Source organism: Otolemur garnettii, unplaced genomic scaffold (genome assembly GCF_000181295.1).
Source record: "Otolemur garnettii isolate 467f Iridium unplaced genomic scaffold, OtoGar3 scaffold00147, whole genome shotgun sequence".
In the NCBI taxonomy this organism is placed as follows: domain Eukaryota; kingdom Metazoa; phylum Chordata; class Mammalia; order Primates; family Galagidae; genus Otolemur; species Otolemur garnettii.
Window position 1 is genome coordinate 2,941,848 of NW_003852542.1, and position 13,337 is coordinate 2,955,184.

General features: G+C 45.6%; 1 protein-coding gene across 1 annotated transcript in view; it reads right to left on the bottom strand.

The window, feature by feature from the left end:
- Positions 1–13,337, bottom strand: part of TCF7L1 (transcription factor 7 like 1) — a 173,009-nt gene that overhangs the window by 25,779 nt on the left and 133,893 nt on the right. The window contains exon 4 of the mRNA XM_012810999.2: positions 4,943–5,026. Within this exon, the coding sequence (XP_012666453.2) occupies positions 4,943–5,026 (84 nt within the window). The remainder of the gene's footprint in view (positions 1–4,942; positions 5,027–13,337) is intronic.

The window sequence follows — 13,337 nt, forward strand, 5'->3', positions numbered from 1 at the left end:
AAAAAAAAAAAAAAAAAAATCCCTGAAAATCTGACCACTTTCCAAAACACTGGGTTAAGTAATTCTAAATTTTTTGAAAAACTGCAACCATTTCAAAGTGACATGGAATATTTGCTTCCTGGCTTTTGGCCCCATTTTCCTGTTATCCAGTAGAATTTATTAGGCATCTACTTGGAAAGGAAGTATTTTAGTCATCATATTACAGGTACACGTGTACACACACACGCACACACACACACGAGACTGAAATACCACATAACAAAACATTTGTGGGTTATAGGATTATAGGTCTTTTTCAGTGCCTTCTGGCATTTTTACAACTGTTCTACACAGTTCATATATTAGTTTTATGGTTATGAAAATTATTTAATTAAGAAAAAATTCTGAAAAGAAGGATCGAATGTGGGGTAAAGAGGGGTATAGAAGGGACAGCCACCTTTTACTAGACCATTTATTCTTCCATTCATTCAACAAATGCTCCTTGAGCATTATGACAGGTGCTGGGTAAACAAATGTGAACAGAACAGATGCGATTCCCATCTTGGTGGTGGTTTGCTCATATTTGTTCTGCGTGGCTGGGCACAGTGCTCCTGGGAGAGAGTGGAGGGGAGGATGGGCCGGGCGTGGTAAGGGTCTGCAAGCAATGGGATTATAGTGATTGCATCTTACAAATAGGTACTTACAAAAGATTATCGTTAGTCTTTAGAGCTTGTTTTGAAGGTGTAAAATCCAAATTGTTACATACCTAACTCCACCCCTCACCCTGGCCCAGTTCTGACTTGTTTATACACACTTTCCTGATAGACAGCTTCTGCATGACTCACTAAATCTCTGCAAGTATGCAGGCTGTTTCCTTCATTCGCTTTACGCCTAGGGAAAACCTCATCTTAAAATATTTCACTCTGATTCTAAAGTAAATTGCAAAGTCTCAAGTGTTTTAATTTCTCTAATGCAAAAGCTACTGCCAAAACCTCGTGACTATTTCTCCCCCAGCCTTCAAGTCCTGCATACACCACTAGCCTGGAGAGAAATCCTCACCCAGTAAACTGGGATGTCTTTATCTCTTCCTTCCACTTTGTCTCCAATTGGCAATTACCACAAAGATTCTCAACTCTGGCTGCCCCTTAGAATCCCCTGGGGAGCTTAAAAAACTAAGATACCAACCCCACCCCAGACCAATTAAATCTTATCCTTGGGGGATTAGATGCTAAATTCTATAGGCTCATTATCTCTATTACCTTTGCAATCTGTCCATTTGTTCTGGCGTCTAATTCAAGCTCTCATTACCTCTTAGTTTTGCTAATTAAACAGTATTTTCATTGTTCTTCCCCTCTAATTTAGTAACAGTAGAGGTAGCGTTAGCAGTAGTGGTGGTGATCGTGGTAGTAAGCGAATAGTTATTGAGGGCTTACTTTGTGGTAGGCACAATTCTAAACTCATTTCAATACACTGGCTCATTTTCACACAACAACTCTATGAAGTCAGTCTCTCCTAATCCCCATTTAATAGATGAGGAAACCAAGGTAAAGATAGATGAGGTAATTTGCCTGGAGCTGTGCAAATAGAAGGAGGAGGAGCTGGGTTTCAAACTCACGTATATTATACAGCCTCCAGTGTGTGCACCCTCCTCCCAGGTAGCTCAGGTTTTGCTCCTACACAAATGCACCTATCAGAAGTTGCAATGAGAAGCTCAGACTCTGAACTTGAAAATGGTGGTCTTCTTCCAATCTGTTGCATTCCCAGTTACTGCTAAGGTTTTCTCCCATAAATCTTCCTTAAGCTTTTGAGGCCTGGTTCTGCTTTGGTATTGTAGAGTACAGATTATGATAATATGGTGGAACCTCTGTAAGTTGACCATCCAAGGGAATGTAACAAACTGGTCAACATACGGAGGTGTCTGACTATGAAGGCTCTACTGTATATAATTTGTTAGAAAAATTATCCATTTTGCCATCTACAATGTAATGTGTAGCAACAGTTTATGCTTCTCTGTCCTTAGACAAAATAAAGGACCCTTGCCCCACCACAGTACTGAACTGTTATTTTCTGAGCACACATTTGCAGTGGCTAGACATTTGTTTGGCACTACGAGTATAGAATCTTCTTTAGAGTTGAGGGCTTTCATGTATTTTTCTGTCACTTACGATGAGATAACAAGTGGTGACAAATAGCTGATTTATTTGAGGAAAATGGAAGCTTAGAAAGGACAAAAAATGGGTACTGTGTATTGGTACAGTATCTTGGAGCCAATGAAAAGAGGATTACAGGAAGCTGAAAGTAGTAAATTCTGTCAGATGTCAGCTGCGTTGAGAAAAAGCAGGAGAATGATTGGGGTCAGTTATTAGCTGGCAAGAGGAGAGCCAAGCCATGCTGCAATGGGCTGGCAGAGTGGACGACATGGTGATGTGGCTGTGAGAAGCCGGGTGGTAAACCTTAGGAGGGAAATAGCATAATGCTCACAAACGGAAGGCTGGATATGTATGGGCTTTGGTTTTATTTTTCAGAGATGGATGGCTCTGCAGCATAGGAAAGAAAGGAAACTCAGAGTGCTAGTTTTTAAAAGGGAATCTCATCCCAGACAAGTAGGTGGAGATGAGATGATAAGTGGAGATATAATATGTGGACAAAGAGAGGAAAGGGCCCAGCCTCTGCAGGTTCTATAGGAGGGGTGGGAGAAGGCAAGAGACTTGAAACTGTTAAAGAGAGCAGGCTGTGCTGGGGGGCTGGGAGGGGTGGGGTTGGGACAAGCTAGGTTTGTGGCTTGGCAGAGGTGAGTCAGGCGTCCTCCACCCGTGCTGACTTCCACCACTAGAGGGCACCTGTACCTCATACTCGGCCGTCCCAGGTGGGACTCCTAGCCTATTCCTTGGTGCCTTGGTGACCACTACATAGCCTGCCACCAGGTTTAAACCTCCTGGCACTCTGCCCTGGATGGCTGGCCCCGCCACCACTCACTGTTCCCTAACTTGTCATCTGGTCTGCCTCCTGTGGAAGGCTGTGACAATCACCTGAGAGTTACACACGATGTCCACTGTAAACTAGCAAGGGCTCTGGCACCACACAAGCCAGTCTTGTGATTACAGGCTCACTGTGCCATTATTTACCAATTTTTCTATGTATATCTTCTTTTTTATCAACTAGACTCCAAGCTTTTAATTAACAAGATTTATCAGTATATCTTAAAATGGATAAGATTAGCTTTAAATTCCCACATAGTTGGGGAGGGAGTAAAGGGAACACAGGGGTTCTCTCTATTTTTACATATCTTGAAATTTTCCAAAGTAAAGTTTTAATAAACATCATGTATCCCCAATGCCTTATGCTTTATACCTAGTCCAGGGTGGCAACAGCGAAGTCTAGTCTGCTTGTCTGTAAAGTGGACAGGTCTTGCTATATACAGGCCCTTCTGGCATCCTCTGTGACTCAGACTCAATTGTACAGTGGGCAAACACCAGCTAGCTTGTGGGGTAGGGGGGTCTTAAGGCAAGCGAGAGGACTCAAACAAACCCTTAAGAAAAGTCCAGGAAGGCTTGGCACCTGTAGCTCAGTGGTTAGGGTACTGGCCACATATACGGGGACTGGCAGGTTCAAACCCAACCTGCGCCTGCTAAACAACAACTACAACAAAAAAATAGCCAGGCTCTTTGGCGGGCACCTGTAGTTCCAGCCACTTAGGAGGCTAAGGCAAGGGAATCACTTAGGTCCAAGCTTTTAAGGTGGCTGTGAGCTGTGATGCCATAGCACTCTACTGAGAGCAACATAGTGAGACTATCTCAAAAAACAAAAAACAAAAACAAAAACAAAAAAAGAAAAAGAAAGACAAAAAGAAAAGTCCAAGAAAGTGTAATGCAAGGTTCTTTTCCAGATTTTCCTTTGCATGTTCCAAGGAGGGGAGGAGATCAGCTCAGACCTCACTGCCCCTTTCTCCAAGGACTGTCCAGACCTCCCTTTGTGGTTTAGTGTTGCCATGGGCCTGGCAGTAGAGCCTCAGCCACCCCACCAGGCTTCCATTTACACGCGCTCTTTCCTATGACATGCAGTATAGAAGAGCCTCTGTTGCTTTGCAGCTGTGAGGGAGAAGAGGAGGCAGTACTGACGAGCTCCAACAGGAGAGAAAGGCCACCCTTCCATGTGAGGGGGGCAGCGGGGTTCAGATGGCAGCCAGGACGGGTCTGGAGTAGGCTTGTGTGAAGAACTAGGAGGAATGGCCAGGGCCATGGGATTGGAGGGCAGTGTGTACAGGTCATAACCTAATTGTTGCTGTTTTTAGAAATGGCTTCTCATTCCGTTGCCCAGGCTGGAGTACAGTGGCTCACTGCAGCCTCTGACTCCTTTGCTAGAATGATCTTCCCACCTCAGCCTCCTAAGTAGCTGGGACCACAGGCATGTGCCACGATGCCGAGCTAATTTAAAAAAAAATTTTGGGGGGGGGGAGTCAGACTGGCTCATAGCAACCTCAAACTCCTGGGTGATCAAGTGATCCTCCTGCATCAGCCTCCTGAGTATCTGGGACTATAGGTGGCTACCACAATACTGGCTAATTTTTCTATGTTTAGCCGAGACTAGGTCTTGCTTTGTGCAGGCTGGTCTTGAACTCCTGAGCTCAAGCAATCCTCTTGCCTTGGCTTCCCAGAGTGCTAGGATTATAGGTGTGAGGTAACCACGCCCTGTCTTAAATTTTTTTTGTAGAGACAGAGTCTTACTGTGTTGAACTCCTGGCCTTAAGCAAGTCCTCCAGCTTCAGCCTGCCCAAGTGCTGGGATTATAGGTATGAGCCACCGTGCGTGGCATTCAACCTAATTATTAATGCAGATCTCTCAGCTCTTCCTCATTATGCCCACATACTTGACTCCATCATCTTCAGGAAGCGGGGGGGTGGCAGTGGCATGGGATGAAGCCAGCAACAGTGTCCCTTTGGTGCTTTAAGGTAAAATAGACTTACCAAGTGCGCTGGTGATGGTGACCTTGTGTCCTTGACTGTGGCACTGGAGGGGACATCGAGGAGGGGCCATTTCATCTGCAGGTACTGCACAGGGGACAGAAAAGACAAAACAGTTGGTGAGATGAGCCCTCAAAAGTGACTAAGGTGGCTCAGCACCCGTAGCTCAGTGGTTAGAGTGCTGGCCACATATACCAGGGCTGGTGGGTTCAATCCTGGCCTGGGCCAGCTAAACAACAATGACAACTACAACATAAAAAATAGCCAGGCATTGTGATGGGTGCCTGTAGTCTTAGCTTCTTGGGAGGCTGAGGCAACAGAATTGCTTAAGCCCAAGAATTTGAGGTTGCTATGAGCTGTGACACCACAGTACTCTACCAAGGGTGATGTAGTGAGACTCTGTCTAAAAAAAAAAGTGACCAAGGTGAGAAGAGAGAGGTCCCCAGGATCCAGGGAGGCTGTCGTTTTCACACTACAAACTCTGCACAGGGTCAGTTTTAAAGTGATTGTGAGAAGGGGGAGCACGCATTTGTAATCACCACCACCACTAACCCCTCTGTCCATCTGTGGGAACACAAACGGCAACTAAGCCGAGCTTTATAAGTTGGGGAGAGAAGTGATATCTTCCAGCACAATCAAAGTATTCAAAGAACCTATTGGTGAGAGGGGAATCCTTTCTGCTCTAGTCCACGGGACAAACAGGAATCCCAGAGGGAGCAGAGCCTCCCAGATGACCACCCTACCCAATTCACTTCCGTCTCTCACAGTGCCACACACAACGCTCTCTGAGAAACAGCCTCTCCAGACGCATTGGGGATGACTGATACTCACAGGTGGGTAGTAGCTACCCACCCTCAAGGATGTGGATCTTTACTTCATTGCAGTGTTTCTCAACCTTGAAAAAATTACCCACCCTGTGCCACACAACACCCCCCCAAAGCCCAAACGAAATGGTAAATACCTAACACACTCATGCACACGCACGAGAACACCTGCAGTCCCTGGCAAGGCCTAGAAGGGGGGAGTAGAGTGGTAGTTGGGAGCATTCGGGCCCAGCATTCACGGGTGCAGGTTTTCACTCTGCCAATGTAGGCTGTGTGACTCTGGACAAGTGACTTAACGACTCTGAGTCTCGGTTTCATCATCTGTAAGGCAAGCCTATTATCACTGACTTTATGGGTCATTAGAAGGAATACGGACAATGTCAAGTATTGAACACGGGGCCTCTCCTGTCTGAGACATGTGATAAATGGCGCCTATTATTTTCATAAGCAAACCATTAGTCTCTGCCAGGAGCAAAAGCACACATGTTGTCTTAGCGTCAACACTGACAGGGTGTTTCTGGGCAGCAGACCAGCGAGGCAGCCTCTTTGCAGGATTCTTGAGACTCCTCAGAGAATTAAAGCTCTCATAGGAAGTGGTGGCTCCACGAAGAGTTTCAGAGCGAGACAGAAAGAGATCTTTGAACCATCCTGTGCTCTGATCATTCAATTACAGGAAGACAAAAATCAGAATCTGGCTTTGCAGTATGTGTGCAGGAGTAGGAAAGTGGACAGGCAGAGCCCCAAAGGCCCTTGCTCTTCATCCACCAGGGCTGTCCTTTCAAAAATGTGTCCACAGGCAGGACTCAATAACCCAAGGTCTTATGCACCATGGGCCAGCAAGTAGCCCAGATAGCAGGTGGGATGGGCCATGTAGCAGGAGGACAGGTGGAAAGTAGGTACAAAGTGGGCTTTGGGGACCCTATGAATAGGGGCAGTCTTTTCACTCTGGGCCCTCCAGAACCCGCACCCGCCATTCTCCAAGTGGGGTCTCACCCCTGTCTCTGTCCTCTGGCCCCCCCATCTCTTGCCCTACCCAGAGCTTACACTTCCTACATGAATTAACTGGGATTTCCAGAACATTAGCAAGTTAAAAGCACCTGGACAAATACTGGTATCATTAGTTAGAACTCATTTTCACAGTGAGGAACATTTGTGCTACACTTGCAGTTTTGAAAGCATTTTGACCCAGGGAACCCAGGTTAATCTTCACAACAACCCTGCTATTGCAAATAGGGGCTACTATCTCAAATCTTCAAATGAGCTCATGGATATAAACTCAGGCTAAATGGTTTGCCCGACTTGTTAATATTGGAGCTGCAGCCCGAGCTGAGGTCTCTTGGTTTCAAATCCCATACTTTTCAGGACACCATGAGTCATGAAGCTTTTCCGACTACCATCTTCCTAACAGCCCCACGCCCCAACCTTTTCTTTGCTCTGATGAGTTTCTCTCTACTTTTCTGCCTTGCACAGGGCTGGCCACCCAGAAACTGAATAGAGACATGTCTGTGTTCTCCTGATTGAACTTACAGTTGAGGGCTAGACATCACGCTATTTTTCTAATGAAGCAATAGCCTGAGCATTTTTGTTTTAAAAAATTGAGTTACAATAACAAATATCAGGTACTAAAGAGAAGTGTCCCAAATCCATCCCCCTCTACATTAAACACAATAGGAGGGTTCCTAAAATCCATCAATGCTGATCCCTATTTAGAGTCACAAACACACACTGACCGTTCTTCATTCTTGTTGGCTTACCAGAGATGACCTTAGATCATGTGGAGGTGGCCTAAAGGAATGTGAATCCTAGTTTGGGGCAATACTAGCATTTTGGGTCTTAAATAATATTACTGGGTGACTGTGTGTGCTGCTCAGCATAGCTGGCTCATAGGACCACAGCAGAGAGTTTCTCAACTATGCCATTGGTGGTTGACATTTTGGGTTGGATAATTTTTCTGTAATGTTTAACAGCATCCTTGGCCTCTACCTACTAATTGCCAACAGCTTCCCACCAGTTCTGATAACTGAAAATGTGTCCAGACTTTTGCCAAATTATCTCCCAGGGTATAGCAAGAGAACTGCCTCCCTGGCTGGTGCCAAATGCACTATGAACTCCCTTTGGCTTTGCCTGATTTGGTCCTGGGGAAAGAAGTTAGGCATACACACATTCATAGTAAAGGCTTTCAGAAATAGCTATTATTTGGGGGTATTTACCATGTCTGGTGTTTTATCGACCTCACAAGAAGTTTGGGTTTCTGGTGGGAAGAAGAGATCACATTGGTGTCTTCTCCCCTTCTCTAACTCAGTGATTTTATCTGAGTCTTGGAAGCATGGAGGGCAGGTGAAAACCTGTAGCCCTGTCCCCACTGAAGTCTGGCCCCTTACAGATATGCCAGAGGGCAGAGGGAAGGATTGGTGACCACACCCAGGACCATCTGATCCAGCTACACCTGGGGGTGTGTGAATGTGTGTGTAGGGAAGGGTGATATGGAGGGCTGTCACTTCCCCCTTTACACTTTTTTTTGTCTTTTATGATTCTGGAATGAGTGATGCGAGTCAGGTAGGGGAAGACCTCTGAGACTTTGGAGCCCCTGAGGCATGGCCATCGACTGCCTCTGCAGTGCACTTCAGAGGAGAGGAACATTCTAGAGGGGCAGTTGAGCATCCCAGAACCACGAGTTAGGACCACAAGAGCCTTGTAATCCTCTCCCACTGTAGAACCAGAAATTTGGAGGTGGCTAGGCAGTTCTGAACTCCTAGGTCAGGTCCAGCCCAACAAGTATAGAATAAAGTTCTTCTTAGGTATGATTCTCACTTGAGGCCAATCCTATTAACACCCTGGGGGTAATCACTCATGGGTGGGAGCGTGTCCTTGGGGATTAAGTGATATGAAGCTGAGCTTAGATTCTCTGCATACCCAGACGAGGCTGCATTCAACTAGCCATCCAGGGCCCAGCTGCTCCTGCCCAGGGTATCATGGCTGGGCTTTCACACACAGGATGGTCCGGCTACCTCCCTCCTGGGTTATGGCACCACTTGGATGTAAAACATCGGAGCTGTGGTGCACCAATGCAAGTGATGGCCAAACAATAGTGATTGCAGCCACTTCTGGGGGTGTTGTCTGTGGGTTACACACTCTCTTCTGATACTCAAAAATAGGAAAAAAGCCAAACCCTAATAGCAGGGACTACAGTCCCTGGTTTACATATACTACTGTGTGTCATGACTATCTGAAACAGGACAGATAAGCAGTTTGAAGCTGAGAAACTCTTTTCGGGGCCTGGGGTTCACCATTTGTGGTCCACAGTTAAGCCGAGGGAGGCTGTGGATTAAAACATGTCTTTACCTTGTTAAGGAAGGATGATTCTATTCCTATTTTTACACTGTTTTTATTGGAGCTGTTATTGAATTCTCTCAGCATCTACCAAAACGGTCATGTGGTTTCACTGATTTGACTCACTCATGAGATGTATATATAGTAGTAAGATCATCTTACACTAAAGCACCTTTGCATTGCCCAAGTAAACCCTATTTGGTCGTGGTGGTTTGTTTGCTTTTGAGCTACACTGTGGAATGCTTCATGTTTTAGATTTTTTCCTTTTACATTCCTAAGTAAGGGCGAACAAAAGTTTTCCCTTTTTTTGGTGACATTTTTATCAAGTGCTGCTATCGGTGTTATTTACTTTTTAGAGGTGCTGCTCCTTTTAATATTGTGAGCCCTTCCTTAGAGCGAGCAGTTGGCCAGGTGGGCTGTTTCCATTGGACTTGGGTCTAGGGCAGGGTGCCTCTGAAGGATGCTCTCACTGGAGAGCTACACAGCCCCTCTTCCTGCAGGGAGGTGGAGAATCCATTCTACAGAATCCCCCCTTCGATTGGAGTTCATGCAGTAGATTAATTGCAGCTGTGCCCTGGAATTTCCCCAACACACAAATCTTCGTGATGTAAAACAGCTGGGAGGAAATCCCAGCATGCCCCGTACAGAGGCAGAACTGCCAATGAGCCACGGAGATTAACCCTCCGGCTCCCACAAGGTAGGGAGGGCCCCTGGCCCAGCCCTACTTGCCCTGTCCCACACTTGCTTTGTGTGGACAGGACTCTACAGGACTCTGGGGAACAACCACATTCTCCCTGTTCACACGTTCCCACAGAAAGCCCTTTAAGGAAGGGCCTGAGCAAGGGAGGAAACAAAGCTTCATGTTACAGAATCCACAGCAATGTACCCACGGTTGAAAGAAAGGAAAACAAGTCATCTCCAAAAACCTTGCAGGTGAGAAAACTCCAGCCCACAGAATGCCTTCTGATTCTTTTACAGTATGCACAGAAAGTATATTTTCTTTCTCTAGCTTTCCAGTCTTGAGTGTTTTAGGATTTTGTCGCAGACACTGAGGCTCTCAGTTTTGGTGACCGGTTCCTCCTGCCTCTCTGGGACCCCTTTAATAGAGAAGGTCACATGAGATGCAGCACGGAGCATGCTGCCACCCTGGAGCATAAGGCTAAAACCCAAACTGTGTGGGCAGGTGGCTTCTACCCTGGTGAGGATGACATTGTTCAAAATGCTCCCCTCACTTTTAAAGGCTATGTTTAACATGAAGAACTGCATTATAAATGAAAACCGTGAAGTGATCCGTTTCTCCTTACTTCTCATTCTGCCACCACTGGAATCATTTCTCACCTGGACTGTTGCAACGACTTTCCAGACTCTCACAGGAGTTTAGCCCTCTGAGAACTCACAGCAATCTAGCATCTACCTATCTATTCTCTTGGCTTCCACTCTCATGGCACCCCCAACACTGGCTGCAAAGACGTTCTTCCTATCCTTTAAACATCCATGGTGCTTCTCTGCTCCCCTGCCTGCTGTATCCTTTACTCACGGGAAACTTTAATTCATCAAAACCCAGTCCTCCCCAGGTCACTTTTTGTAAATTTTTAAAATTTTTTTTATTTTTTTATTTTTTGCAGTTTTTGGCCGGGGCTAGGTTTGAACCCACCACTTCTGGCATATAGAGTTGGCACACCACCCCTTTGAGCCTCAGGCGCCACCCCCCAGGTCACTTTTTGCCTGACACTAATCGGCCATTCTTACCCTGGCATCCATACGGCACCTGTATTCTCATGGTACTCTTCATGTGGTGATATTGTTTGTTACCCATCTGCATACTCTGTCTGCCCTCTGGACTCTAGATCCTCCAGGTCACACCTGCCCCCCAAATCCTCACCCAGAATCCAGCAATCATAATGTGTTGAAATTCTGTCCCACATTGTAGTCATGGGGTGAGTGCAGGCCCCAGTCTCCACACCTGTAATGTGAAGTAGAACAGCTTTTCCCTGAATCCTGGGGCGATGTGGGAGGCACAGAGGGAGCCCGTTTCACTCTTGGGCAATGACCAGTTCTCACAATAACCACCTCAGTACGGCTGAGAAGTTGTGAAAGTAGCACAGAAGGTGCCATGCCCAACTCAGCCAGTTCCTGGAGGCCTGTTTAAGATCCTCCTATCTTCTGTAGAAATAAACATAAATTCTTTTTTTTTTGGAGACAGAGCCTCAAGTTGTCACCCTGGGTAGCATGCTGTGCCATCACAGCTCACGGCAACCTCCAACTGCTGGGCTCAAGCAATTCTCCTGCCTCCGCCTCCCAAGTAGCTGGGACTACAGGCGCCCGCCACAATGCCTGGCTATTTTTTGGTTGCAGCCATCATTGTTTGGCAGGCCTGGGCTGGATTCAAAACTGCCAGCTCAGGTATATGTGGCTGGCACCTTAGCTGCTTGAGCTACAGATGCTGAGCCAATAAACATAAATTGATCGAAGTTTTGTGGCACCTGTATAGCTCAGTGGCTAGGGCACCAGCCCTATACACCAGAGCTGACAGGTTCAAACCCAGCCAGGCCTACCAAATAACAATGACAATTACAGCAAAAAAATAGGCATTGTGGTGGGCTCCTGTAGTCCCAGCTACTTGGGAGGCTGAGGTAAGAGAATCACTTAAGCCCAAGAGTTTGAGGTTGCTGTGAGCTGTTATGTCATGGCACTGTACCGAGGGTGACAAAATAAGACTCTGTCTCAAAAAAAACAAAAAACAAAAAACAAAAATTGATCGAAGTTTTAAAATACATCAGCATTGAACAATTCACTCAGTAGTGAGGAGACAGAAAAGCTTTCCAAGTGGGAAACAATTTTTAGTTTTCAGAAGCCAATGAAGAAGACAAAATGAAAGTATTAGAACTTGTTACCAAACAAGATGGATTCAGCAAAGTTCCAGAAGCTAAAGTATAAAAGTTAAGGTTTATACTCTCTTACCTTTTATTTTTTTTTAATGAGTAGTTTATGCATTTGCTGAATTTTGTGGATGGCACTAAATCCCAAGCACAATGTTTTTGTTTCACCTGAGTGTAGAGGGTTGGGTTCTTTCTTGACATTTATTGGTAGGTGAGGCTTTACAAATGAATTCAATAAAAAACCCTCAAAAGAGCTATTTTTGCCCTTAATATGACAGACATAATTTTCTGAGGAAGTTACTTAGAACCACATTTTGCTGTGATGTAACACATGAGTGGATTTTTTCTCTCTAGCACTTCTCACAGTATTTAGTCAGAAAATATTTTTGAAGCCACCCATCCCCAGGCCCGGCAGAAGAGGGTCTCCAAAAATATTTCAAGAATGAGTAGTAAAGTAAAAAATAAGAGGGGGTTGGTTAGGTTCTAATTTCCCCACAGACACCTTTTTCTTTCCCCCAGTAACTCCCCTTCTTTTCTCAATGACCTCAAGTGATTCTCCTCCCTTCTCATTTCAGAAAAGCTGGCAATTTTGTCTACCCGACTTGATCAAAGATTTGTTCTTAAAATCTGTCTCCCTTCATGGGCCAAAGTTTTGGTGGTGGAAGAACAGAGCACACACAGAAGGCAAAAGGTGAAGGTTCTAGGCTCTTCCTAACCTCTATGGACTTAATCTTCTCACCTTTAAAATGGGAATATTTTATTTCATCAGCCTGAAATGGGAGCCTAGAACAGGTGGAAGAAAAAAATCAAATGCAACTGTTTGTCTGAAAGCACAGTAGGTTTTGGGTTTGGAGATTGTATTGAGGTATTCAGTTAAGTGTGGAGTCAGGAGACTTTGTTAAACCCCACGGCAAACTACGTGCCCTTGGAACTTACCTCAGCTTTCAGAGCCGTTGTTTTCTTCCCTGTAAAATGGGAATAAGACACCTATCGCCTGCCTGGTTGACTATCTCAAGTGTGGCTGGACTGAGTGTGGCATGTGGAGAGGACTAAGCAGAATGCCCGGCACATGAAAAGCCCTTAAGAAATGTGTCTTTAGTCACTAAATTTCAAAGTCTTTGTTCAGTGAGCCTATGACCTGCACTTTACCTGGGGGCGGGGAAGAGCCAGAAGACAGCGAGCCTGGCTGCGCCACTCACCCACCTGTGGTGCTTTGTGGGGAGAGAAGTTCTGTTCTGTGGTGTGTTGGTAAGTTCTAACAATTGGCTTTCTAAGCATAAAACAAATCAAAAACCCAAACCCTGCTCTGTAGCATTTGCTGTTATCCAGGGTATACATACTGCCACCCTGGCTGATTTCAAGGTG